Source organism: Equus caballus, chromosome 3 (assembly GCF_041296265.1).
Source record: "Equus caballus isolate H_3958 breed thoroughbred chromosome 3, TB-T2T, whole genome shotgun sequence".
Lineage (NCBI taxonomy): Eukaryota > Metazoa > Chordata > Mammalia > Perissodactyla > Equidae > Equus > Equus caballus.
In genome coordinates this window covers 1,433,880-1,460,995 of record NC_091686.1, presented here as the reverse complement: position 1 = coordinate 1,460,995, position 27,116 = coordinate 1,433,880, and the positions used below count along the sequence as shown (strand labels likewise).

At 48.3% G+C, this 27,116-nt stretch overlaps 1 protein-coding gene across 22 annotated transcripts in view; it reads left to right on the top strand.

Moving 5' to 3' along the window:
• Positions 1–27,116, top strand: part of ABCC12 (ATP binding cassette subfamily C member 12) — a 74,638-nt gene that overhangs the window by 17,327 nt on the left and 30,195 nt on the right. For 8 of the 22 annotated variants that reach the window (XR_011437287.1, XM_023636917.2, XM_014738498.3 and 5 more), the window contains 13 exons: positions 1,747–1,915; positions 3,924–4,079; positions 6,272–6,419; positions 6,708–6,941; positions 8,254–8,427; positions 8,886–9,033; positions 10,606–10,754; positions 13,148–13,255; positions 15,273–15,548; positions 18,954–19,025; positions 21,462–21,586; positions 24,737–24,809; positions 26,502–26,705. Coding sequence is in view for 20 of the 22 variants with exons in the window: in XM_023636917.2 (XP_023492685.2) it covers positions 1,797–1,915; positions 3,924–4,079; positions 6,272–6,419; positions 6,708–6,941; positions 8,254–8,427; positions 8,886–9,033; positions 10,606–10,754; positions 13,148–13,255; positions 15,273–15,548; positions 18,954–19,025; positions 21,462–21,586; positions 24,737–24,809; positions 26,502–26,705 (1,986 nt within the window). In the remaining 2 variants the exon portion in view is untranslated. Of the gene's footprint in view, positions 1–1,746; positions 1,916–3,923; positions 4,080–6,271; positions 6,420–6,707; positions 6,942–8,253; positions 8,428–8,885; positions 9,034–10,605; positions 10,755–13,147; positions 13,256–15,272; positions 15,549–18,953; positions 19,026–21,461; positions 21,587–24,736; positions 24,810–26,501; positions 26,706–27,116 lie in introns of those variants that run through there. The other 14 variants (XM_014738499.3, XM_070262907.1, XM_070262909.1 and 11 more) reach the window with 6 other exon arrangements.

Below are 27,116 nucleotides of genomic sequence, written 5' to 3'. Positions count from 1 at the left end.
AGCTTTCTGTGCATACTCACTAGTTGTCTGCCAAGGCTCACTCTTGCTGCTGCCATTGGGATGCTCAGAGGCAGCCGGTGACAGGGTGGGCAGCATGTGTAGGTGTGATGAGCAGAGTGCTGAGGGTGCCCATGGGCCAGTTTGGGGCATCCATGGGTCCAGTGGCTTGTGGGCAGGCTTCTTGATGGAGTTTGTGATGAAATTAGTAGAGTTTGTGTTTAATGCCCTCCAAGAGTCCTATTTGCCACTCTTCTAACCTCTTCTTGCTCCCCCCTGACTAGTCATGTAGCCCACAGTTCAGTTCTCTGGATGTGGTGAAAGAGAAATGGGCTTCTATGTCGGTGTCTTGCACAGCTGGGGAAGCTGGGTGCTCACTCATATGCTTTCACACTTCTCTACTGGAAGCTGGACTTCCCCAAAGCTTCTCTCATCCATGGGTGACTGTCTAAGACAGTGTTTTCTAGGGGCTCCTGGACCATGGCTGAGAGGGACTCGAGCCGGTTCATGGGCCACATCTAGGTCCACATCTGGGACTGAGGTCTGTATGCATATTACCTGATGCATGCGTGGGTGAAACTCCTTCCACGTCCTTTGGCATATGGTGTTGGATCCCACAGCTCCCAGAAAGGCACTTTTGTTCATGGATGGGTGCCAAATTGTAGTCATTGGGCATGGGTGGTGGGAAACGTGAATGAGGGAAATCTTAATCAGCCATGAAGCTGACGTCGCTACTACTCTTGAGTAAGTTTCTTTCCCTCTCTGGGCCTCTGTTTCATCTTCTGTACAATGAGGAGTTTGTAAAAGATTGCATCTGAAGACACTTTCAACTCTGACATGCCATGGGTTTATCAACCACTAAAATCTTTATGGGAGTTGGTTTATTTGATGTTTTAGCCATTAGGCCTGCAGAGAGAAATCACGGGATAGGACCCTCATTTATTTGTAATACTGAGGCCTCTGGTTACAAATGATAGCAACCAATTCAAGATAGTTTATGTAACAAAGCAGAATTTATCTATAGGATATGGGAAGGGTGATGTCATGGCACCCAGAGGAAAGAATAGAGCTGGGACTCAGGAAAGGGTTGGAACAAGGGGTAGGAAAACCTTTAAGGACTGTTCTCTCTTTTTCAGGTTTAGGTGATTTGTGAGTAGGGTGGTTGGTTTATGGATTGGACAGGTGCTCCAACAAATTTCCTCTCCACCTGGATTGTTAGTTTTCCTTTTAGGGGGCGGTCACAGAAGTGGGAGGAATGTGGGATTGTTCAGATGTGCCTTGTCCTGACATGCGGCCTCGTTGAAGTTCTCTGACCCTTGGGTATGGCGCAGGGGTATTTAGATGCACGAGTTCCTGGGTATCTGAGAGAATAAGGGAGAAAAAGTGGTGTGTGTGTGATGAAATTCACCCTGGATCACACTAAGACAGCAAATCCAGCTTCTTGGGGATCTTTTGCCAGACTTGGCCTTAGGCTTGGCCATGGGCTGGCTCCTGACAGGAAACCTATAATAGGCTTTTCTGCTCCCAGTCAACCCAAAAGGGGAAAGAAGAGGGACTGAATGTCTTTGCTAAAAAGGAAGTCTCATGCTGGAGTTGAGGGATGTGGCAGGGCTTCTGGCCACAGTCTCCCATAACTGTGGAAAGCTAATTGGTGAAACCAGCTCTGAGAGATTGGAGCAAGGGAGCTGGTCTGGATGGAGTAGAGGGGTCCTGATCCTACTCCAGAGTATCCTCATCTCTCTGCTGCAGAGTGAAGGTGTCCATAGTTCAAGAGCCCAGGGGTCCAGACTACTATCAGGATGGTGGGTGAAGGCCCCTACCTCATCTCAGATCTGGACCGGCGAGGCCAGCGGAGATCCTTTGCAGAGAGATATGACCCCAGCCTGAAGACCATGATCCCATTGAGACCCTATGCAAGGTAAGCCAGGAGGAAGATTGGAGGGAGCCCAAGGCAGAACCTCCAGGAATGGTTTCCAGTTTATCAGGAGAGTGGTCACTACCTCTGCTCCCCATGCTGCTGCTCTATATGCTTGTCCTTTTGTCTTTCCATGCATCCATCCATCCATTCAACCATCCATCCATTTATTCATTTACTGACCACACACTTCTTGACTCCTCCTGTCCTTTGGTGAGAGGGAGAAAATAGCTAATGCTTAAGGAGAGCTTTCCACGTGCCAGGACCTGTCCAAGTGCTTTATAAACGTCCTCTCATTCACTCCTCACAGTCACCCTGAAGGTACTGTTATTATCTTTGTCTTAGGGTAAGGAAGTGAGGCCCAGAGAAGTTAAGTAACTTGCCCAAAGTTACTCAGACAGATTTTGCTATATAACAAACCACCTCAATGCTTAGTAGCCTAAAACAATTGCCATTTATTTAGCTTACCATTTTATGGATGGGTCAGCAACTTGGACTTAGTCTAGTTGAGTGCTTCATCTGGTCTTGACCAGGCTTACATATGCATCTACAGGTCAGGAAGGTGGCTTTGCTTCTGAGGGTTGGCTGGGCTGTTGACTGGTACAGTGGGGGCAAGTGGACCACAGGGTTGTCACCCTCCAGCAGGCTAGCCTGGGCTTGATCATGTAGTAACGCAGCAGGCTGCCAAGAGGAGGAATCAAAGTACATAGGGCTTTTTGAGACTCAGGCTCATAACTGGTACACCATTTTTTCCCACTACATTCTCAGTCATAGCAAGCCACAAGTCAGACCAGATTCACGGTATGAAGAAACAGACTCGACCTCTTGATGAAAGGAGCTGCAAGGACACATTCTAAGGGCCCCGAAACAGACAGTGAGAAGAGGCACGGCATACATTTGAGATGGGGCGCTGTCAACATGAGCCTGAGCTTGTACAACACTGTCCTCCGTAGCTGAGATCAGAGGTGGATGTGACAGGAGTCTGTGACTCAGGGCATCTTGACACCATCTTTTACAGATAGAAAGCTCTTGCAGGGCCTGGAATATGATCAACACTCAGTAACTGAGTAGATAATACTCTGTGTCTCTGACTTTTATTCCATCTTAGGTGGTTAATTCCTCAAGGGCAAAAACATGTTCTTTTCCTCGTTCTTCTTTTCTTCTTCCTCTTCCTCCTATTCTCCTTTCCCCTTCCTTTCACCTCCCCCGCCCTCCTTCTTTATCTGCTACCTGATATTTATGTAGCACTTTACATGTATTAATCCATTCCACCCTCACAATAAACCGTGAATTTGCCTCCAGCTCTTGGCTCCTGGGGAAGCCTCACCCCCACTGTGGCACACCCTGCTCCGGACCTTCCGCATCCTCCTGAGAGCACACGACACGCACCCAACTCCTCTGACAGTCAGCACCCAGGTCTCCATTTCCTCACAGCAAATGGAGCAGGTGTCCTCTTTCCCATGGGATGGTCAGGAGTCTCCAACCTTGGTAAATGTTCTCCAACTGGCTCACTGAAAGAATTCCCTGGTTGTAGCATTTATCAGTTTTTAGGGGGTAAATACTTCTACCATGGCTGATTTTAAGCTACTAATGTGATGTCCCTGAGGGCAAAGTTGGGAAGAGATGCTCCATAGCACCCTATTGTATATGGTATTTCCGCCACACACGTACGATAGACTTAGATGATCAAAAGAGCATAGACACCAGTAAAATAATTAGGAAGTGATGAGTTTTGAGTATTTAATGCCTTTGTTTTTAAGATAATTTATCTGAATTTATATAATCTAGTTTGTAATATTGGCTGTGTTTAACAACTGATTTGCAAAATTTTTGAAAATTTAGCGATCGCCTCTTTCAAGCTGGTATGGCATGCTGCTGCTCGAAGTGCTGATGGCCGCGAGTCACAGGTTCTGAGAGCGGCTGTGGTTATTACTGCAGTTACGAATTCAAGTCAGGGACTCAGGGCAAGGACTCCAATGTCCTGGAACACTGAGCGTCTCATTTGTCTCAGGTTGGCGCCCAACCCCATAGACGATGCAGGGCTCCTCTCCTTCGCCACGTTTTCCTGGCTCACACCGGCCATGGTCAGAGGCTACAAGCACACGCTGAGTGTGGACACCCTGCCCCCGCTGTCGCCGTATGACTCATCTGACACCAACGCCAAAAGGTACCAGGATTTGCTTGGGTCACCTCTGGAGGGGAGCCCACCCTAGGTAGGGGCCTGTGAGCCCTTTTGTGTGCCCATTTCCCTGGTATGGAAACTGACACCCATGAATCCTGAGATGGGGGCAGGGCTGACTATACTTCTGGGTCCAAACTCTTGGGAGGTAAGGATTGGGGAGAGCTGTGGGTAGAAAGGTCTGCTTGTGAGCTATGGCCTGAGGCTGAGGACCATGTGGCAAGGCTGTGAGCAGTTTGTAGGAGCACTACGGCAGGACAGCGGTGGAAGGGTCTCACTCTGCTCGTGCTGCTCCGACCCCCCAGCTGCTGCACATGGTTCCAGGTGTCAGGTTTTGTTTCACTGTAAAAATCATTATTGGACTTTTATATTATGAAGTACGTCTAGAGTGAACCAACGAAACTGCCAACGTGTGACAATTTTGACCTGCAAAAATGTAAATTTCATTGGTTCAACCTAATTCACGTTCACTACAAAAGTGTTAGGGCAAGGGAGGTTCCAGCAGGAGAGTCCCCACCATGCTCCCACTCCACTCCACGGAAGTGGGCACCGTTAAATGCTCTGCGCTTCTGTCCAGAATCGTTTCTACTCTGATTAAGCGTATCCTGTGCTACCACCTTCAGCAGATCAATGCCTCTTCTTCTTCCGGCCTTCTCACAGGGTCATGTTTTTTTCCTTTATACAAAAAATGAAGTGTGCTAGATAATGGTTAACTATTTTGCTATTTTCAGTTAAGAGTTTATCAAGACTTTTCCATATCAGCACAAAGACATCAACTCCACTCTAACAGCTGTGTTAAACTCTGAGGTTCTGATGAACCACAATGTCTTAAACGCTGGAAGGGTCTCAAAGCCCTCTCCCTGTGTTTACTTCTTCTGGAACCCCTGTTCTTTGTCCACATGAGGTAAATAAAGTACAAGGCCTAGCCTGGAGTCTATGCTTAAAGGCCTAGGAGTTTCAGTCACAGTCTTGCAATTGCTTCCACGGCTGTGCTTCTGCTCCTCTGTGCCCTGCAGGAATCTCAGGCAGTGGCACTTTGTACAACGCACAGTCTGGAGAAGTTGGCAGTGAGCCTGGAGAAAAAGGGACCAGACCATTAGGGAGGACTGGATTTTCCTTCTACCTCTCTGGCCAGGACTTACTTCTCTGTCTGTTTTTAACGTTTCCTTCCATCCACCCCAAACAAATGAGGTCCTCTTCTCTTCCATGCTATGTTTTGCTCCCAGTGATCTTATCCACTCCAAGGCTTAAACACCAAACACATGCTGATGCCCTGAATAACACACTGTCTTCAGTCCATGCCTCCCTTCTAGACTCAGAACTCGTACACCCAGCATCCAACTGGACAGCTGCACTTGGATAACTCACAAGCATCTTAGATCTAAAGCAAATCTATGCACACAGTGGGTCAAGCCAGAAAACTGGGATCCTTGATTCTCCTTCTCCTTTTCTCCCCATCTAATTCATCAGTAAGTCCTATTGTCCCTCCGTCTGCCTTTCCTTAAATCCAGCGTTAAGCCACTGCCACTACTCACCTGGATGCCAACACCACCTACTGTGGTCGCCCTGCTTTTGCCTTGGCTCCTCCCACAATCCACCATTCTCACAGCAGCCAGAATGTTTTTTTAGATATGTAAAATGATCTTGTCACATCGGCTTAAAAACTTGCCATGACCTCCTTTGCACTCGGAATGAAATCTAAACTCCTTCCTGAGAACTACGTGGCCCCGTGAGATTCGGCCCTGCGTGGCCTCCGGTGTCACGCCAGCCCTTCTTCACCCAGCACACCCCTGTTACGCGGGCCTTTTTCGGATCTTTGATATGGACAAACTCCTCTGCGCTCTGCAGGAGAGTTTTCTTGTGATTTGCCTGTTGTCTCTGTCTTTTTCTCAGAACTGGTACTATGCCAGAGGTGGGCAGCAGGAGCAGGAAATGAAGGCCTGGAAGCACGCAGATGCCAGGTGCCAGCTCATGCTTGCGTTGGGGCCTTCCCTCCTGCTCACCGTGCCCCATCCACCCTGCGAAGGAAGAAAGGAGAGCCAACACTGCTCATCTGAAGCCACTGCTGCCCGGGATGAGGGTTGTGCTGAGCATCCTTGCAAGAGTCTGTCCCTTAGAGTAGCTTCAAATAGCAAATGGAAATTTAAGTCCTTTTCTTCCTTCTTGTTCTCTCATCACAGATTTCGAATCCTTTGGGAGGAAGAGGTAGATAGGATGGGTCCTGAGAAAGCCTCTCTGGGCCGCGTGGTCTGGAAATTCCAGAGGACACGTGTTTTGATGGATATAGTGGCCAACATCCTGTGCATTATTATGGCAGCTGTAGGGCAGGTGAGTAGGGGTAGCCCTTCTTCTGCCTTGTCTCCTAGGTCCCCAGACTGGCAAACAATGTCGTTAGTTACTTTCTCTACGAGCTGGTAGGTTTAGTACATTGTCATTATCTTTGAGCTCCTTGGGGGAGAATTTTCATAAAGCTAATCTTTGTCAAGCACAGCAGCAGCCACTGAAGTTAATTTCAAAGTTTGCCTCATAAAGTCAGCTTGCTGACATTATCTAGGGCCTCCGATGCCACCTCAAGCCCCAGTGGTCCTCTCCTCTCTCCACTGCACTGTTTTACAGACAGTTCTCATTCACCAAATCCTGCAGCACACCGAGAGCATCTCCAGGAATGTCTGGGTTGGCACTGGGCTCTGCATAGCTCTTTTTGCCACCGAGTTTACCAAAGTCCTCTTTTGGGCCCTGGCCTGGGCTATAAATTACCGCACGGCGATCCGCTTGAAGGTGGCCATCTCCACTCTGGTTTTTGAAAACCTGGTGTCCTTCAAGACGCTGACACACATCTCTGTCGGTGAGGTAAGCTGGTTCAGAAGGAGTCTAATTTTAGAAAACTGAATCCTGAGTTTTCTGAATATGTGTGAGATGTGCTTCCTGGATGAAGCATCTGCCTTCCTTTTCTTTGTCAACGTCCCGCTTATTATGTCCGAGCTTCCTGCTAAGTCACGTGGTAAAAACTCAAAACACCACAGGAATTCAGAGATAGCTGGAGAATTTGGAAAGGCTTCCCTGTTCCAGTTGGAACAGGGCTTAGGAGAGACCTCATCCAATCCCTTTCATTGTCCACGAGAGCACTGAAGCATACAGAACAGACTATAGGCATTTAATAAAATTGATTGACCCATGGATCTGATCATTCTAATTGTGTACTATTTGGGATGCCAAAGCCATAATAAAGACCCTACCTGTTGGACTTCAGAGTTGACATTTTCTTAAGCCTTTAATCCTTAGCAACAAAATCCTCACTGTTTATACAAGAAAATTTCCCTAGTCGAGGGAACCCCAGGCAGTGTGAGGTAAGAGAAAGGCTCGCTTCTTTCTTACAATTGCTCTTTCAGTACATTCAAAGCATCCTGCATCAATTACGATTAGATACAGTTGCATACAACAGAAGACCCAAAATAACAGTGGATTAAATAAGATGAATTTACTTCACTCTATGTGAAAGGAGTCTGGAAGAGAGCAATCCAGGGCTTGTGTGGGGACTTCCAAATCTTTCTATCTTTCTCCACCACAGTCCTAGCACCTGACTCCCATATGGTTCAAGATGGATGCTGGAGATCCAGCCATGCCAACCATGATTCAGTTAGCTAGTAGGAGGAAGGAGAGAAGAAGAAAAGGACTATGTCTTCCAAGTTGAGTTGGCTCCCTTTAGGCATTCATCCCAAAGCCCCATTTGACACTTTGGCTTATATCTCATTGCCCTTAACATAGTCACATGCCCACACTCCTCCCACAAAAGAGGCTGGGAAATGTAGTCCTTTAGCTGGGCGTGTGGCTGCCCTGACTAAGCAGAGTTGTGCTAGTAAGGAAGAAGGAGAGAGAGATACAGGATAGGCAGTAGCAGCCTCTCCAGCATGCTCCTGGATGGTAACAATACCCTTTATGTCTTTCTTCATGGATTCTCAGTTCTAAAAGACTGGCCTTTCCAAAGTCATACCAGAATGAGACCCACAAAACTTATGCTGGTGGTCTCCTGACAAGCCCCCTTCTCTCTTTAAGGCAGTTTTCCTCTTCTTTCCTCAGAGCCCTCAGCCATTCTGAAAGCCTTCGGCTGAGGAAATGTTTGGGTGATCTTTCTAAAGCTTGAACCTGTGTGCTTTCTTTCCAGGTGCTCAATATACTATCAAATGATAGTTATTCATTGTTTGAAGCTGCCTTGTTTTGTCCCTTGCCAGCTACCATCCCTATCCTAATGGTTGGTTGTGCAGTGTATGCCTTTTTCATTCTGGGGCCCACAGCTCTCATTGGAATATCTGTGTACATCATATTCATTCCCATCCAGGTAATGACAGGTCTTTGTAATTGTAAGTTCTTTACACTTGCATTTCTCACACACACTCTCGCTGAATTGGCTAGAAGGCTTTGTTTCCAGGGCATGGACCTGAAGCCTGTGCCCCCACCTTGTGCTCACAGATGTGCTTTCTTTTGCTGGCACAGTATAGTTTTGTTAAAAAAAAAACTTCAATTTGAATGCCTTTGGGGAGGGGTCATGCTTCTTCAGTTTGTCAGTGTCTCCAGCATGTCCCTTGCATCCTGGCAATTCTTGGATTTGTATCACCTGCTCCAGTGGTGTCCCCAGACCATATCAGCTGCCACAACTCATGGGGAGAACTTGACTGAGAATTTCAGGCCAACTTCTCTTAGAACTTTTCCTGACATTTATACTCTGACCTCTGGATTTTTAGGCCAACTGTAACTCAGCAATTCTCTCTGAACACAGTGTTTGTACCTTGATTTCAGATGTTTCTGGCTAAACTCAATTCAGCCTTCCGAAGATCAGCAATTTCAGTGACAGACAAGCGAGTTCAGACAATGAATGAGTTTCTGACCTGCATCAAGCTGATTAAAATGTACGCCTGGGAGAAATCTTTTACCAACACCATTCGAGGTAGGATGAGCAGCAGCTTAAACAACCACTTATGCTGTAGAATGTGCTCTTCTAAGGGATTCTTAAGGTTCCTGGGGCCAGGCATTCCAGAAAGGGCCTGAGAAGACCCCCTGAGCTGCTCTGCAGCCTTTTTGAAGAATTACGGAGATTTTATAATAAACCCAGGCATCTGCTCTGGTGAACCCAAGGGCTTAGCAGGTGAGCGACATATGGTCACCTTTACTGGGGCATGAGGATGCTGGTACTGACCTGTTACCTTTTACAAAAATAATCCACTAAAACATTATGAGCAGGAGAAGAACTGTCTCAAGCAATTTCCTTGTCTTAGAAGACGTCTGCATGTACACAATCATACACTCACACTTACACATATCTCCTCCCTGCCTGCCACAGCCTCACCGGGATTGGATGGCCCAAGGACTTGACATTCCTTGGGCAGATATGAGGATGCATATATAGCTGGATTTTTTAAAAGAGGATGTTAAAACTATTTCAATCAAATATAAATGCAAATCTAATTGAGGGAACATTTACATAATTGCTGACACAGACTCAGGTGGTTGGCCGGTTAATGATCTGAACCACTGTTAGAACTGACTCTCTGGACCCACAATTACACTTTTAGACCAGCATGTAATTGGGCCTGAAGTTGTGTATCCACGTTTTAGGGAGCGGCTTTAGAAAATCTTCTTCTGCGCTTGCCAAAGGAATTACCCCAGGTTGGGACACCAGTAGTCCTAAGGGACCCTCTTTGAACCCCAGAAATACTTCTTCACACACTGAACTCAGATCAATACAATTTATTTGACTTAATTAAATTTGACTCCATTTGACTTAATGCAATTTAACTCAAGTCAGTTTAATTCAATCAATATTTACCAAGTTCCTACTATGTGCTATGTGCAAGGCCATGAGACCTACACAAAATGATTAGGAAAAGGGTCTCTGCTTTTAAAATTAAGGGAGGATGCTAACTAAGCTCAAAAATAGCTGTAAGCTTCTTGGCTCTACCCCTAGAATATATCTGGAATCTGTCTGCTTCTCCTCATTCCACTGCCACCCTCATCCAAGCCAATTCTCTCCTTTCTGGACTGTGACAACTTCCAGATGCAACCCCTGCTTTCTTCCTTCCCCCCAAAATCCATTATGCACCCAGCATCCAGAGTGATCTTTTAAAAATGTCAATCAGATCCTGCCCTCCTTGCTAAAAAATCTTTAGTGGCTTCTTATCACATTTAGATTATTCAAATTTAGGACTTTTGAATGAAAGCCAAATTCCTTCATATGACCTGTTAGGTGAGCATGATCTGGCCCCTGCTGAGCTCTCTGACCTCATCACATCTTATCCTAACACTTGATAATGCCCCTTGAGCGACGCAAAACTTCTGCCTGTTTTTAGAACAGCATCCGTGCTCGTTCATGTCTCAGGATCTTTGCAGTTGCTGTTCCATCTACCTGGAATGCCTAGGATGTTCATGGTGGCTTTGTCTTGACGTTAGGTCTCCTCTGAATGTCACTGACTCAAATAGGGCTTCTTGACCACAGTGCTGAGGACTGTTTTCTATTTCGCAGATCTAAGGAAGAGGGAAAGAAAATTACTGGAGAAAGCTGGATTTGTCCAAAGTGGCAACTCAGCGCTAGCCCCCATTGCGTCCACCATAGCCACTGTTCTGACCTTCACCTGCCACGTCCTCCTGAGACGCAAGCTCACTGCCCCAGTGGTAAGAAGCACCCCGAGAGCCGGCCACTCTTGCACCCACACTTCGGCAAGTGCCCCTCCCGACTTTTGCCTGGCGCTGGCATCAGCACAGCCAATCACAGGGGCGAGGCCATGTCTCGACTTTTAAAAGGAGGCGCTTGGGCTGACAAGGAGCCTAGGATATCAGCAGTGATTCTCATTGGGTCTGTGGCAGGGCAGAAGTAGCAGTTAAATTTGGAACACAGTTTTACGTTTGGAAAACAAAATTGAAACCAAATGAGCACTCGGTTGTTTTACTCATACATATACTACAAGAGTGGGTGTTTGTAGACAGTCTCTGGGTGGGTGGAGTTGGAAGTATTGGGAGGGGCAGTGTGGTGTTAGGGTCAGAGCCCTCCCTTGTTTAAGTCCTGGTTGTATTACTTACCAGCTATGACTTACGGCAGCTCACGGAACCTCTCTTGCCTTGGTTTTGTTGTGTCGATGGGGTGACAGTAGTCCCTGCGGCTGGCTGTGAGGCCTGAAGGAGCTCTTTTATGTAAAGCACGCTGAACAGTGCCTAGTGTGCAATCAATGCTGTGGAAGTGTTTGCTGCTCATATTGGCCTGATGCCCACTCAGGCCAGGCAAATTTGGGTTGAAACCCTCGGAGGAAGAATTGGGATGAATATGAGGTGCTCAGATTCTTGACAAGGGGGCCTGTGCATTCAAAGGTAAAGAAACTCTGAGCTAGAGGGAAGCTGGCCCCTGGCTGAAATAAAGAACCAAATAACTAAGATATTAAACCCATTGTCTGAAGGGCAAGTGGTTGGAGGAAAGTTACCAAAGGCAAGAAAAAGAGAGAGAGAATGAAATAAGCAAGTCTAGGTATGCATAGGAAGAGTGCACCCAACCAGGGATCTTCTGGGCAAAGAGGGGTGGCTGAGAAGGCAGGATGCTCTTGCCCAGCATCCATTGTGGGGTTGTCTGTCCCATTACTGCTCTGTTTCTTCAGGAGGTGCCTTTGCCCTCTCAGGTTCGTCACACACAGGTTACTCCCAAGCACTCTAGGGGCTTGACCCCAGCCATGAACCAAAGCCAGAACGAATGGCAATGGTGTTCTGAAGGGGATGATACCTGATTATTGTGACTGTGTTCTATGGTCCAAAACAAACAAAAAATTTTTCCCCAGCAATACACCAAGCAAATTAATTTGAAACCAAATTGAGCACACACCATTGATATTTTCTAAATTGATGATTTAGAAGAAAGCTAAACCAAAAACAAATTCCCTGAATGCAAGTCTCATATTTCTTTAAATTCAGAATCCCTTGCAGTTGCTTCCTCTGCCAGGGCCATGTCAGTGGGAGGTCGGCCCTGAGACCCTCGGTCACATCAGGAACGCTGGGTGCTTTGTCAAACAAGGCCTGGGTTTTCTGAGCCAAGATGGTGCTTTGCGGCCTGGGGGAGCTGAGTTCTCTTTGGGGATGTATTTAGGATCAGATGTGATGAAGGGAGCATCCTTCATCATCCTCTTAATGAACTAACTAGGATCACTTGAAGCCTGTCCATGGGGCCTCTTCAACAGCAGGCCGGATCACTCTGGATTTGTCGATGGAAGTTGTGTTATTAATTTTTCAAATGGGTGGTTAGGGAGGTGCTGCTAATTAGATGTCAGACAGATGAGAAGATGAAATCTGAAAGATGAGGTCATGCACCCCTGGGGCACCAACAGAGCGTGGAAACTTGTCTTCATTGAGGCTATATGACGTTAACTACCCACCAGGCAGGGCTGAGTGAGGAAGACTCAGTGAAGACGGGAGGGGATTTTTTTGAAATGGCAGTTGAACGAAGGCTCTCAAATCTGCCCCTGGTGTGTGGGAAGGTAGGTCATGGAGGGCAGGCCTTGGGGGCAGGCGAGCCAGAGGTCACTCTCCAGTAGCCAGCATGGGCCAGGCAGGTCCAGGGAGCTTCCCCCTTCAACCCTGGGGCTGTGTGTGGTGTGGAGAAGGATGCTCTAGCTCTGAATGGTCAGACACCTCTGAAGCAACTGAGAGAAGGGGAGGATTAAGGAAAATCTGCATAGGATTTTGAGTGAATGGTCTAGGCCAAGTAAAGATGTAGCGTGGATGGAGATTTCCAAATGCATCCAGTTATCGACCTTCCTTGGGCCTTAAGCTCTCTGGATTGACAGGGACAGGAAGATGCATTTCCCACCATTTTGGTGAAAATCCAAAAACAAAATAGATTAATATGTTGCTATCCTTAATTTGCCAACCCATGATTTCTGAGCCATGAAATGCAAAAACTTGTTCCTCTGAGAATCCCAATGGTGCCACCATTTCTCATCTCAGCAAGTTTAATCCCCATGGATATAATGGTTCAGAGACAAAGCAACATCCCATCCTAAACCCTATACCTCTCTTTTGTTCCTCAGGCATTTAGTGTGATTGCCATGTTTAATGTAATGAAGTTTACAATTGCAATTTTGCCTTTCTCGGTCAAAGCAGTGGCCGAAGCCAAGGTCTCTCTAAGGAGAATGAAGGTATAACTAACACTGGGTGAGTAGGGAAGAGAGATCTCATTTTTGGGTGGAGAAATGCTCAGATATGGGGAAGCTGTGTCAACCCATCAGTGGGCTCGCGCACATTGAGAGAAGGCCTTCCATTCAGAGCTAGATTGATAAATGTTCATCAAGGATGATATAGGTAGAGTTTTATATGTGGTCTGCCCTTTCAGTAAAAATAAGATAGTCTGCATACATGAAGAGACAATGTTCCTGACCCTCTACTCTTTTTCCAAGCCACAAATCTTAAGTTGTTCCAGGAGTAGGGTTGGGTTTGTGCTGAACCATCCCCCCTTTACCTACCTAGTTTGTCCTATAATGGGTGTGGTGATGTGAGTGATGACGAGGGTGGTGGGGACACCACATTTACGCAATCAGTTAGTCATTTTATTCATTCATTAAAGATTTACTGTGTGCTCCCTATACTAAAGGCATTGTGGGAAATGCAAACATAAGGAAGAAAGAGTCTTTATTTTCAAGAGCCTCCCACTAGGACCAGTAATTGCTATACTCAGTAAAGTTGTAAGTGACATGCAAGAAGGGCAGATAAAGCGGTTTTGAAACTGAAGCAAGGAATGGTGACGGAGAAAGGCATTCCAGTCAAAAGAACAGCATGTTGAGACATCTGTGAACTGATTGAATGGTCTTCTTCACCCAAGCCAGAAATCTGGACGTTATCGTAATCTCCTAGGTGCCTGTATCCCTCTTCTCCCTTACCATCCACATCCAACCAATCAAGAGCTCTGTTGACTCACCTCCTGATCGCTGTATTCCCTCAATTTGAAGAGGCACTGTTTGTAAGATTGGATTGGAAGGTACACTGATGAGTTATCACTTTATCAAGACCATCACATTAATTGTATATGTTATGATGTCAGATATCTTAGACTAGAGGAACAATGCTATTTCTTGACTCCTCAACTTCCACTCTGTCCATATTGCCATCACCTTCATTCAAGGCCTCATCATCTCTCGTCTGAACTATCACAGTGGCTTATGAACCAATCATCCTTTTCCAACGTTTTCCTCCTCAAATCCATATTTCACTCAGCCCCAAGAGAGCTGTTGAAATATTGGTTTGACCACTGATACTCATCTGCTCAAAACCTTTGAATCCTTGTCCCCTCCAAGGCTGAGCCTGAGCCCTCCATCAGCAGGTCCCCAGTTATGTCTCCACCTCATTTCCTATCCCTGTCCTACCTTGAACGCTGGGCCTCAGTAACCCTGAATTGCTTGCTTCATGCTCCTCACCCAAGCAAACCATGCTGTTGCATGTTTCCTTGCCTTTACTCATGCTGTCCCCTCTACTAGAAAGCTCTCAACCTCTCTCCTCTCCCTTACCCTTACCTGCCCGGCACCAGTACAGACTCAGCTCAGGCATCAATTACATGGACCTCCAGGTTTGGGAGCCAAGTGTCCCTTTTCTGGTCGTTACAGTGTTTTGTCCCTATCACATTTTGCTGAGATGATCTGTTCATGTTCCCATCTCCCCCAAGACTCTAATCTCTTCAAAGACACGAACCATGCCTTATTTATATTTGCATTTCTGCTGTTTACCCCAGAATCTGGCACAGAATAGGCACTTAGCAAATGTTTGATTGAACTGAGCTGGGGATCTAGGAAGAGGACACAGTAGAGACTGAGCATGTGACCTTAGTTTCACAAACATTAGTGCTAAGCAATGAAGCCTACCACCCAAAGACTGGCAAAAGCTGACTATCTTAAGCATGAGGGTAAAGCGTAGCTGGGATCAGCACTCTCCAGTGTGGGTAACCCACATAGGCCTTGGGATTAAAGAAGCATCCGTCCCAGACAGTATGATCTAGGAGAGTATTTCTGCTGCAGCTTCCCTGGGGAGAATATCTTCAGAATATCTTTCTTGGATATCCTAGGTAGAATTGCCAAGATTATGATTTTGGGTCATTAGAACATATATTGGGATGATTCTTGCAAATGGATGATGTCTGCCAAGTTAATTTTGTTTCTTTGATCTTAGAAAATTCTCATAGATAAAAGCCCCCCATCTTACGTCACCCAACCAGAAGACCCAGATACTGTCTTGCTTTTAGCAAATGCCACCTTGACATGGGAGCAAGAAACCAGCAGGAAAAGTGACCTAAAGAAAGTACAGAGCCAGAAAAAGCATTTTCTCAAGAAACAGAGGCCAGAGGCATACAGTTTGAGTCCACCAACCCAGGGAGTCACTGGCCCAGAGGAGCAAAGTGGCAGCCCGAAATTGGTTCTGCACAATATAAGCTTTGCGGTGAGAAAGGTATGTGTGTGTTCTAAAGGTGTGGCCTCCATCCTATCTCCTTGTATTCATGGCTGTGGCCTTCTCAAGGTCTAATATATCTCAGTTTGAGCCGGAGGTGGTGGTGGGATGTCTCTAACCAGGCTGCTTTTCTCCCCAAATTTTAAAATTCTGTACATGAATAATAGAGAAATCTCCTCAAGCCTGAGAGAAGATGGTGGTTATATTAGTGCTGATCTTCAAATTCCAGAGGAATTGGGAGTCAGTTGCAATGTTGAATGGACAATCCATTTCAGGTGGCTATGCTCAAACTGACTAACTTTTGTAAATCTTTTCAGATTTGTTCTTAATTTCACATTGGAGTACCATTATAGGAAATAATAACCAACAATTATGAGCACTTACTATTTATCAGATACATGATTAACTCATCTAACCCCAATAACCCTCTGAGGTAGGTGCTATAGCTACCCCCACTTTATGATGAGAAACCTGAGGTGCAAGAAGGTGAAATGACTCGCCCGAGTTCACACAGCTAGCGGGTGGCAGAAGAGAGCTTCAGACCCAAGGTGCATGGCCCCAAAGTCTGCATTCTTAACCACCATGTGATACTGCTCTTGTAAAGAGCAAGACGAGATCAACAAGCAACCCAGTTAAGGAAGCAGCCAGAGTCTGTTGGCTGCTCTCCTCCCCTCAGGATTGGGGGATGGAGTCTGTAGACAGAGCTCTGCATTTAGAGGATGTTTGGTCTTCTCCTGCATGCGGGTCCCTTGCCCTGGGAACTTAGCAGCAGCACTCCCAGCTGGCAGTGTTAATTTTGCTGCAGCGGGCTCAGTATTAATCTTGTGCCCAGTATTTTAATCTCCCATCTGTTGACTCACCCCTTCCCCAAGTGAGTACCAGAGAAGGAGAGGTTCTTATTTATTATGTAATGCTAAGCTCACGAGCTGGCTTAGAGTGGTACCTCTCGTAGCTAACAAGACTGCAATGCTCAGATTGCTCCAACCATGCCTTCAGAGCTGCTTCAGAGAGGCCTCGGTGAACTGCTCACATGTTATAAAGAAGCTGCCTTTTGGCCCACCAATTGCTTTCCCCCTTTTCAGTACACTGGTGACTTCTGGACTTGTGCATCAAGGACATGGTTGATGTTTTGTGAAATAAGTTGAAAATATAACAGGGGCAGCACAGTGTCATGTGGATTAAGGGGATGTCTTTGGACCCTGGTGGACCTGGGTTCTAGTCCCAACCACTTACCAGCTGAGTGACCTTGAGTATATTGCCTAACCTCTTGAAGCCTCTGTTTCTTTACTTGCTCCATGGATATTTTAATAATAGTACCCACTTCACAAGGTAGGTGTGAGAACGGAAAGAGACACCATACACAAATGCTAAGCCCATAGCGAGTCTCTACTGATGTCACCTATTGGTTTTGCCTTTTTCCTCTGAAAGTCATGTCCAGTGTAAGTGCTGCCCTCAAATGTCCTAAATTCAGGGCATCCATATTTTTCCAAATTTAATCCTGTGATTCCATTAGACTGTAGCCTCCCTGAGGTCAGGGCCTGTATCTGTCTTATTTACAGTTGTGGCCTTACACTGAACACAGTGTCTGGCACAGAGTAGTTCCCAATAATGTTTTCTGAATGAACAAAAGAACAATCAGAAACTCAGGGGGTGGAGGCCTTGTGGATTTTCTGCTGAAGACAAGGATGAATCTAGAAGCCTCAGACCCAGCCTCAAGTAGTAGATTGGACTCAAAGGAGAGCCAAGTGCCTAGGGAGGCTGGATCCATACCTTTGGTCTCTTTGTCCCAATGTCCATAATGCCCCAGTTCCTTAAAGTCCTTTTAGTGGAATTAAAATGGATCAGCTTCACTTACCTGCAGCTTCAACCACAATGTGGGCTGCATAAGGCAGGGACCATGTCTGCCTTGATCACTGCTTTATCCACTGTGCCTAGCATCATGCCTCGTGTTCAGTAAAGTCTTGTCAAGGGCATTAATGATGACAGGCAGCAACCCTCAAGTGCTGGGAGTGGCAGGCTGATGATGGGCCCTTCTGGTTCAGCTCAGGTGGGAAAAGAGCCATATTTGACCCCATACTGGGCGTCTTTGCTCTAAGGGATTGCAAGGAGCAGGTGTTTATGAGAATGTTCTTACATGTTTCAACTGTAGCAATGCAATGTCTGCGTGAACCCAAGAGTGGGCATGGGCCCACCTCAGAGTCTCCATATAGACTCTTGCTCTGCCTACAGTGGCTCCCCCAGATATCCACATGGTCCACTCCCTCACCTCCTTCTGGTCTTACTCCAATGTCACTGCCATCTTCTGACTTCCACATCTGCGTCTGTGCCTGAGGGCCCTCCCTACCACTCACAAAGAGCCAAGATGTCAACTGCCAGGGGAGTAGCTCTCAAACCCTGACTGTTGGGTATTTATCCCGACTCCCTCAGCCATTCAGAGGGCAGAACTGCATTCAGCTCCCCAGTTTCCTTGAGTTTTACAGCAGGATTGAGCTCCATTTGCGCCTCATGGGAGCTGACCAAATAGTATACCTGTGATGGGCCACCTTTCCTTTCCTGTATAATTTCCCCTCTTCCCAGCTGCTGTTTCCTGCATCTCCCCAATGGACTACCTTCACTAAAATCCTTGATTCAGGGCCTGTGTTTGGGAGAACTCAAGCTAAGACATCTGCCTCTCCAGTGAGGCCCCGCCCCATCTCCTCCCTGCTTCATCCGTTTCCGTGGGACGCATCTGACATGCTCCTTATTTTACTTACTGACCTTGTTTTCTGTCTGTCTCCTTAACTAAAACATAACTCCATGAGGGCAGACCCAGATTTTTGTCCCTCATGTTCATTGCTATATCATGCTATTGCTGGTGCCCAGAACAGTGCCTGACACATAGAAGGCTCTGATTTGTTGGTTGAATGAATAAATCTGCAGCTGGGGGACAATCCATGATCCCAACACGTTGGAACAGCGTAACTGCTCAGTAATTTCAGATTGAGTTGTTATGATGGAAGGATACTTTTAAAATGACTTTTGAAAAGCATCCGGCTCTCCATGCTTCAGAGGCTATCCTTGTCCCCCTAGGTTGTGCAGCCTTTAGATTTGCTTTCCTTTAGGTTTGCTTTCCATTTGATTTCCATTAGATTTGCTTTCCTGGAGTCTGGGCACAGGACAATGCTCATGTCCAGGGCTTGTGTGTCCCAGACCAATGCAAGACTTTGTTCCTGCATCCTCCCAAGCTGTGAGGCAGGGTCGGGGTCTGAGGCTGAAGCTGCTATCTCATAGAGCCAGTGATGACCTGTTGGTCACCGCCTGACTTGGCCAGCATAGTTTGGGGGCAACACCTTTGGCTCCAGACCCTCTAGGAACTGGGAGAATGACTGTGCGGTTTTTTTGTTTGTTTGTTTGTTTCTCTGGCAGGGGAAAGTCTTGGGAATATGCGGGAATGTTGGAAGTGGAAAGAGCTCCCTCATTGCAGCTCTCCTAGGACAGGTAAGCTGTGTGGTGAGTGCTGTGAAGATGGAAGGCTAACGTGACAATGAAATGGTTCCCTGCCTGCTATGTTTGGGACCCTGTGAGGACAGTGGACCCATCAGCTGGGTTCGGTTGCACTGGACACTGTGCACACAGTTCACGATGATTCCCAGGAGGTTAATACACTTGGTGTCTCCAGGCCCCTTGGCCAGGCCGAGCTGAGCTTTTCACATATTCTTGGGTTTGCTTCCTGAGGACTGCTTCTTTGCCTAGAGCTCTATCTCGGTCAAAGGAAGAGACGAATCGTTAAATCCATGATTTTTCCGGTGACTTGGGCTGTCCTGATTGGCAAGGCCAGCAAAGTGGCTTGGCGGGGAAGGACCCAGGAGCTTGTGTCTCATGATGACTTTAGATATGTTTTCCCTCATCCACCTCCACATCCCAGCGTCTGCCCAGAGTGCTCCTCAATCAAGCCTCCTTTGATGAAGGAGAGGCTGAACGAATGCATGAAATAAAGCAGCGTGCCCCTAGTGCTCTGGAAACCTCACGGTAGGAGGAGGGAGGAACCCAGGATTCTTGTCCCCTGTCTGCTGTTTAGCTGTGTGACCCAGGGAAATGGTCAAGCCATTTACTGTATTCATAGGCCTCTAAGTTGCTATGGTTTCTCATCCCAAATGAGTGAGAAACTTTCTGGGGAAAAAATATTAAATCCTCTTTCTCCTACTCTGTGTTCCTAAAGAGAAGTTTGGGCACCTGTGAGTGCCTTTGCCTGCAGTGGGGAGAGCAGGCACCTCTGAAGAAATGAGGACACCAGGCTCAGAAGAGCCTCCCAGACCAGTGACTTCTTTTGACTTAGTCGACTCATTTGTAGAAAGAATGACAACTTCTGTCCCTGATGGCAGAGGTGGGAGCTGACTCAGGTGAACTCCTGAGGTCACCCATGCTCTGGGATTCTGTGTGTGCACCTCTGTGCTAACCCAAGAGTTGGCAGTTGTGTTACAGGTGACCAGCACAGTTCTCCACCTGTCAGTGTGAACCCTGTCCACAGCATCCTATAAGAGATGAGCCAACCTCTGCTCAGATATCTCCAGTGATGGAGAACTCATTATTGAACAGCCAGTTCCCTCTTTGGAGAGTTTGGATATATATGGGCATGAAATTTGCCTCCTCTTAACGTCTACCCTTTGGCCTGCTCTTTGGAACATCCCAGAGAAAATAGAGTCTATCTCCTGTGAAAGTGGTGGGATCAGGCCCCTCACTGTGGTCACCGGGGAGGCAGCGTGGCAGCTTGCTTAAGCAAGTGGGCTCTGAACTGCCTGGGTTCACCACCTGTCTCAGCCTCGTGCTCACTGATTAATCTTGGACAAGTAGCTTAACTTCTCTGAGCCTCAGTTTCTTCGTCTGTAAAATGGGCCTACGGAGGGTCGTGGTGAGGATTATGAGATAATGTGTGTAGTAGTTGGCTACAGGCTAATTCCCTGTGCCAGGCCTCGTGATCAGCTTTTAAACAATGCTTGGCATACACCCTATTCTTTTGAGCTTTTATTGTTCTTACCATTATTCGTATTATCATATTCTCTTCTCCACGTCTAATGTTCTCTGTCCCTTGGACCATGCCTGAGGTAAAATGGCATCCCATCCCTTGACCGCCTTGGCTCTCCTCCTTCCCTGTCCCGACACGCTGCTGCTGCCTGATGCGAGTCAGCCCTGAGCACCAAGGCTTGCCTCGCGTGTCCCCTCTCCTGACAGCTTTGAGTACGGCCTCACCATTGGTGTCTACCGTTATCTGTCAAAGCCCACCAAGTGGGGCCATCATAAATGAACTTGTGTACTCAGGGCCACAGACTGGAGCCCATGCATCTTTTAATTGGATTGCTCAATGTTTTAAAATTCCAAGAGTTCCACATGAAACTAGATTTTTCACTTCTCTTGAAAAATTAGAAACTCTGGCCACACCAGGCCAGCAGCCTTGCATGGCACCAAATGAGTTGAGGCTGCTTCCTTAAGATGGGTCCTGCAGGGCCACCATCCACAGCACTGCATACTATGCCCTGCCCCTGGGGCCGGCTGAGGAGGGTGGGATCCAACCAGTGCACCTGGAGGGAAAGGGAGCCTCCCCTGGAGGGAAAAGAGCCTAGAGGGCATCTTGTTCTCATTGTACAAAGTTGCCGTGTGTGGTGGTGGCAGCTCTGCAGCCTGTGCCTGCCAGCTTGTGGCAGGGCTCACCACTACCTCTTCTAGAATGTTCCTGTCTGACCCCTTGCCGATGTTTGACTTTGACACCCTTGATCTGCACAGTTGGGCTTTGCAGTGTGTGAACAAGACATCCTGCAGCCTTCTTGGACCTTCAGAATTGGTGCTCATGGAATAAGTGGGTGGCGAGGGTGCATTGGGCCCCTGAGGAGAAGTCCGCAAGGTTTGGCTTCTGAAGCTTCTCTGGTATTGTTGATCCAGATGCAGTTACGACAAGGGACCGTGGCAGTCAATGGGACTCTGGCCTATGTTTCCCAGCAAGCATGGATCTTTCACGGAAATGTGAGAGAAAACATACTATTTGGAGAAAAGTATGATCACCAAAGGTAATATTTATTTTGAAAGCATGAGGCACGTTAGTATTTGGTACACTGTCCTACAAAGGCTGGTGACACTGCTAATGATTGCTGAGTTTCCTTAAAGAGTTCTGATTAAACATTCATCAGATCCAAATGGGCATTGATTTTCTCTTCCTGAACCGAGTTCAGGAGAGGCACCTTCTGCAGACCTGCGATCACGCTCTGAGAAACGGATGGAATGGGCACTTCCTTCCCGGGGCAGACTAGCTATGTCATGAGGTTCTCTGAAACAGTGCATATGTTGTGTGACTGGAGAAAGATGAATCTGACAATTTTGCTTTAGGCCAAGTAACCAAAACTTTGCTTGAAATCGTGAGCAGCAAGTATGCAAATTAATCAGCTCTGAGATTATTAATTGACATCAGAGCTATCAGGATATATTGCTGTTAGTGTCCTCAATATGATTTAATGGAATAAAAACAAAATTCAAGTCATAATTTTTGGGTACACTTTGGACCATTACCTTTAAGCTCTGGAAAGTAACAGCTTCCTATGGTACTTTTCCGAGTTGGGTATGCTGCTATGTACATTCACTCTTTAGAATCCCATAACCATCCATTTAGGGAGATCCTGGAGTCATGTCCCCATTTTACAGATGAAGAGGCTGAGGCTCAGAGAGGAGAGCTGCCCCTCCTAAGGTAAAAGCTATTAAATGGCAGAGTTGAGTCTTGAGGTGTAGCCAGCATCATTTGCTTCCACTGGAGCTTCCTGAGAGTTGGGTCATCCTGAAGCCTCCTCAAGTGCCTTGATGCTGAAATAAAGAGAAATGGAGTTGGTTCACAAATCTGGCTGTCAGCTTTCCAGTGGTCTGGACTTTCACATTTTATTGTCTGAACACACAAACTCTGTCCTTGCTGGCCAGCACCAGCCAGCATGTGGCTTCCCAGCACGAAGTCCGTTACTTCTCCTCCTTTTCCCTGGCCATGACATCCTGTCGCCAGGAGGCTCAGGAGTGGCAGGAAGGTCTGATCAGTGCGGGAGTCCTTGGCACCAGCTGAACTGCTCTGTCTCCTGGCCTGCCTCTGCCTGTGCCTCCTCCCAGCCCCACCTGGAATGGCTTCTCTTTCTGTGGAAGCAGGCAAAAGGAGAGATTCCTGTCTTTATCAATCAGGTCATCAGTGGGCAAATATTTACCAAATACTTGCAATATGCAGGACTTGGGGGATGTAGGGGAGGCTCAGATGTATCTTTGCCCTCAAGGTGTTCAAGTCTAGAAAGGGCTGTGTGAGATGGACAGAAATGATAGTGCACCAAGAGGAATGCGCCAAGTGGCAGGAGACTGTGCCAGATTGTTGAGAAGCAGCAGAGGTCACGAGAGGGAAGAGAGGATGGTGCTTGAATTGGGCCTTGAAGGATGGATCGAGCACCCTCTGTACATGGCATCTCTAGCAGAGATTTTGCCCCTAGGGTGGACACTGTGGCTCTCAGGGCCACAGGAGGTAGGCGAGTGGGAAGAATTTTAAGATGAGGGATGATGGGGGCAAGGGGAGGAAGATGTGCTGAAGATTGATGAAAGTAATAGTATTGATATAGCTGCCACTGATGGCGAATTTGCAATGCACCAGACATTGTTCTGATGGCTTTACATCTGTGTTCCTGCTTCACTCTCACAACCCAGTGAGAGCTGTTAGCCCAGTTTTGTAGAGTGAGAGTGAGGATCGGGGAGGTACAGTCACTTGTGCAAGGTTGTCCAGTTGGATTCAAACCCAGATTGTTCTGATTCCAAAGCCGCTGATCTTAACCACCATGTATACCAACTCTGAAGTTGGCACATGAGTGTGGTGCTCAGGGCTGTGCCCAGCTTCTGCTCCAGGGCATTGAGGGCTGCCAAGGGCCAGCGTGCCACCTGAAGGGCAGCTACCCATGCTCTGCCTGCTCATTCTCTTGCTGGTGTCCTATCTTGCAAAGTCTGAGTTGTGATCATCATGCACTGATAAGAGAGGATCCCAGTGATGATAAGGATGGTGATGATATCAATCAATCAGCCAACCAATCAACCCCCATGGAGCCAGGCAGCCCATCAAACAGGACAGAAGGCTAGGTCCCGGTGGTGGGGCACAGCAGCCCCTTGGATAGGGCCACCAGGCACACCGGGGAATTCAGAGCAGGAGCCAGTTCCTGAGGTGGCTGAGTGTGGTACTGAGATGCCCTGGGGAAGATTTTGCTTACAGTGAGGGCTGTCTGAGTGGGATGGAGGTGCAGATAAACCAAGAAAGAAGGGTGTGAGATTCTCTCATAGCTTGGGACCTGGCCATCTCCGAGTTCCTACCCACCAACTCATTACTTTCCTGGATCACTTGGTGTCAGAATTCCCCAAGGAGTGGGACTGGGGTCATGCCCAGTGGGTCACAGTACTTACAACTCTGCTTTCCTGTGCAGGACAAGGTGCTGGTCCCAACAGTATGGCTGCTGAGAGTTGATTAGGGCCATGCCCATCAGAGTCCCCACAGACTGGCCTACAGAACTAGACAGTGGGGGATGCTGAGGGGCAAAACCGAGAGGTTGGGAGGTTCACGGAGCTGAGAGATCCAATTCCCGATTGGTCTCTCTGCCCCTCAGTGGCATTCTCTGTGCTTCGGTGTCCTCAGGTGTCTCAGGGGGAGAAAACCCTGTTCTCTCCAACCTGGTAGAGTGACTGGTGGATGGAGAAGCATCGTGGACAGATGTCAGGGTCACTGTTCATAATCGCCCCAGCCCTCTGCTGTTACCCGCCACCTGCACAATCTTCTCTTCCATTCACGGTCTTGCGTCCTCCGGGCAGCCTCCCCAGCATCCTCACCCCGCATTGGTGACTCCCTTCTCTGACTCCCACAAACAGTGCCAGGACTCGGCACCCTCAGTTTTTCCTTCAGGAGTTTCATGTACACTGATTTCATCTTTCTCGCATGGTGGGAAGCCTGTGAGGGGAGAAGCCATCCCCACGCCAACTTTGCATCGGTGGGGGGGGGGGGAGGCCCAGGGGTCCAGGGGAAACTGCCCTTGGACATCAAAGATGAAACAACTGGCCACCTCCTCACCTCGCCCCAGTGACACCAGTAATGCCTCTAAAGGCTACCCCGGTGGCCATGGCTGTGGGGCCTTTCTCACCGTGCTGACTTCTGACCCTTGTGCCCACAGGTATCAGCACACAGTTCGTGTCTGTGCCCTCCAGGAGGACCTGAGCAGCCTCCCTTACGGAGACCTGACTGAGGTGAGCAGAGCTGGGAGCTCAGCCCCACGGCAGCCCGACTGCCCAGGTCCAAAGGGCTGAGGCTCAGGAGGTCCCAGTCCATCCACATCCAGATGCCCTGAGGACAGAAAGGTCCAAGGAAATGTGGGGGGAAGTCAGCTTCTACCATCCTGAATTCTCCATCTTGGGCGATATCACAATGACGTGGCACCATCTCCGCTTGTGTTGGTTTCAACATGGTTACTCCTGGGCCACTCCCAATTTGCCTGTCATCTCAGGGAAGGTTTCTAGTAAAGTCTGCTTCCTCACCTCATGGGTCAGCTGTGTCTGCCAAAGACAGATGTCCAGGGGTGCTACATTGTGGCTGGAGTTTCAAGGGCCCCTTCGTGCCTTACTGGCTTTGCCCAGCCCAGGAGTGTAAGGGTCACTTCCAAACATTGCCCTGGGATGCTTGCTCAAAGAATTGGCTGGGTCCTAGGCTGAGCCTGCCAACTTAAGTGACCCAGGGAAGTCACCATGCCACCTTCCTGTCTCCCCATCCCAGTGTTCCCTCTGCACAGTCTTCCCACTTTGCCTGGGAGCCCAAGAGGAGACCTGAGAGCTAAAGCCTCCTGAAGAAAGGCCACTACGGAGCTCATTGCCTTTCTCTGTTTGTGCCCTCCATGTACCTGTGTCAAGGAAATGGCCACCACAGCCTTCCTGGCCTGGCATTTGGGATCCCGCCACTGCAGCCCCAGCCCACCCTTCCAGGGTTGATGTCTACCTACCTCTACCTGCCTGTCTAAGTGTCCACTCACTTCCCAGCCTCGAGATCTCTGCTCCTGCTATTGTTACCACCCTTCGAGTTCCAACCTCAAATCCACCCCCTTGAGGAAGACTCTCCCAAGTCCCACTGTCTGAAGTAATTGCCCCAAAGTACTCGGTTTATGCTTCTCAATTGGCACTTGTTAAATTCTGCTCTGTGCCATTTCTTGTATAACTAACCGGACACCCCACTAACAGGTGAGCTCCCAGTAGACGAGGACTTTTCTAGTCCAGCTCCATGTGTCCTGCCCCAGTGCTTAGCCCAGGCCCAGCTGAACATGATGGGGGCTCACTTTAGGGTGAGTGGATGGAATGACCTGCAGGAGGCAACGTAGGCTTTTCATCCTTTCAACAAGCACTTGCTGAGCCCCTGCTCTGGGCCAAGTGTGGGCCACGCCTCAGGGATGCAGTGAGGAACAGGCAGACATGCGTCCCATCTTCATAGAGCTTAGAGTCACCTAGTGAGGGTGGGGAGTTGATCCACAAGTAAGCAAGTAGAGAGCCCCCTTGTACCTCTGCTCCCAGCCTCTTCTCCCTCCCGTTCCCTTGTCCATTCTCCCAGAGCTTTTTCCTCAACAGTTCCCTTTGGTGTTAATGGTCAAGATGTAGCCCCTCCCTTCGGGATATGCACTGGGATGGGCTGTTGTGAGCCAGGAACCCCTCACTTGACACTGGAAAGAGCTTTTCCCTAGTTGCCACTGCCCACCAGGCTTCCTGCAGAAGTGGAGTCTTCCATCTCCCGGGGAACCTGATGGGGTCAGGGTGTCTCTGAAGGGGTAGAGGAGCTGGAACATGGTGATGATCAGTCTGCAGGAGTCTTGAGAAGCTTCGGGAAGCTCATGCTCCCTGACGACAGCAGGGTGATGAGTGGGGTCCGGTGATGGACAGTAGTGTCGTCCCTGTCCGCAGATCGGGGAGCGGGGCCTCAACCTCTCAGGGGGGCAGAAGCAGAGGATCAGCCTGGCCCGTGCCATCTACTCGAACCACGAGATCTATCTGCTGGACGACCCCCTGTCAGCTGTGGATGCCCACGTGGGAAAGCATGTCTTTGAGGAGTGCATTAAGAAGACACTCAGGGGGAAGACCATCGTCCTGGTGACCCACCAGCTGCAGGTGACTGGGACCAGCAGGACCTATGAGGTCAAGGCATAGGTGTGGGCCTGAGTCCCCTCTTCTGCCTAACCTGCATGTCCCAACCAAGGCTGTCCTCATCTGGACAGGTTTGGGGAGGGAGCAGGATATGCAGGAGACACTCATGATTCTCCCCAGCCATCCTGGCTTCCACATAGCCCTGCCTGCTGCTCTCTCTGCCTGGCCTCTTTTGGTCCTACCTTTGGCCTCAGTGGGGCCAAGACCTTTCACTGCCAGATGGTAGATTATCCAAGAACAATTGACCTCTATTTGTGGGGCAGACATGGGGCACCTCCTCCAGCTTTGGGCCACTGGTGGTGAGGAGATGGGAAGCCAGGTGGAAACAATTCAGACCCCACCCTTCCTCCAGCAAGGGCTGGGCACGCCTGAGGC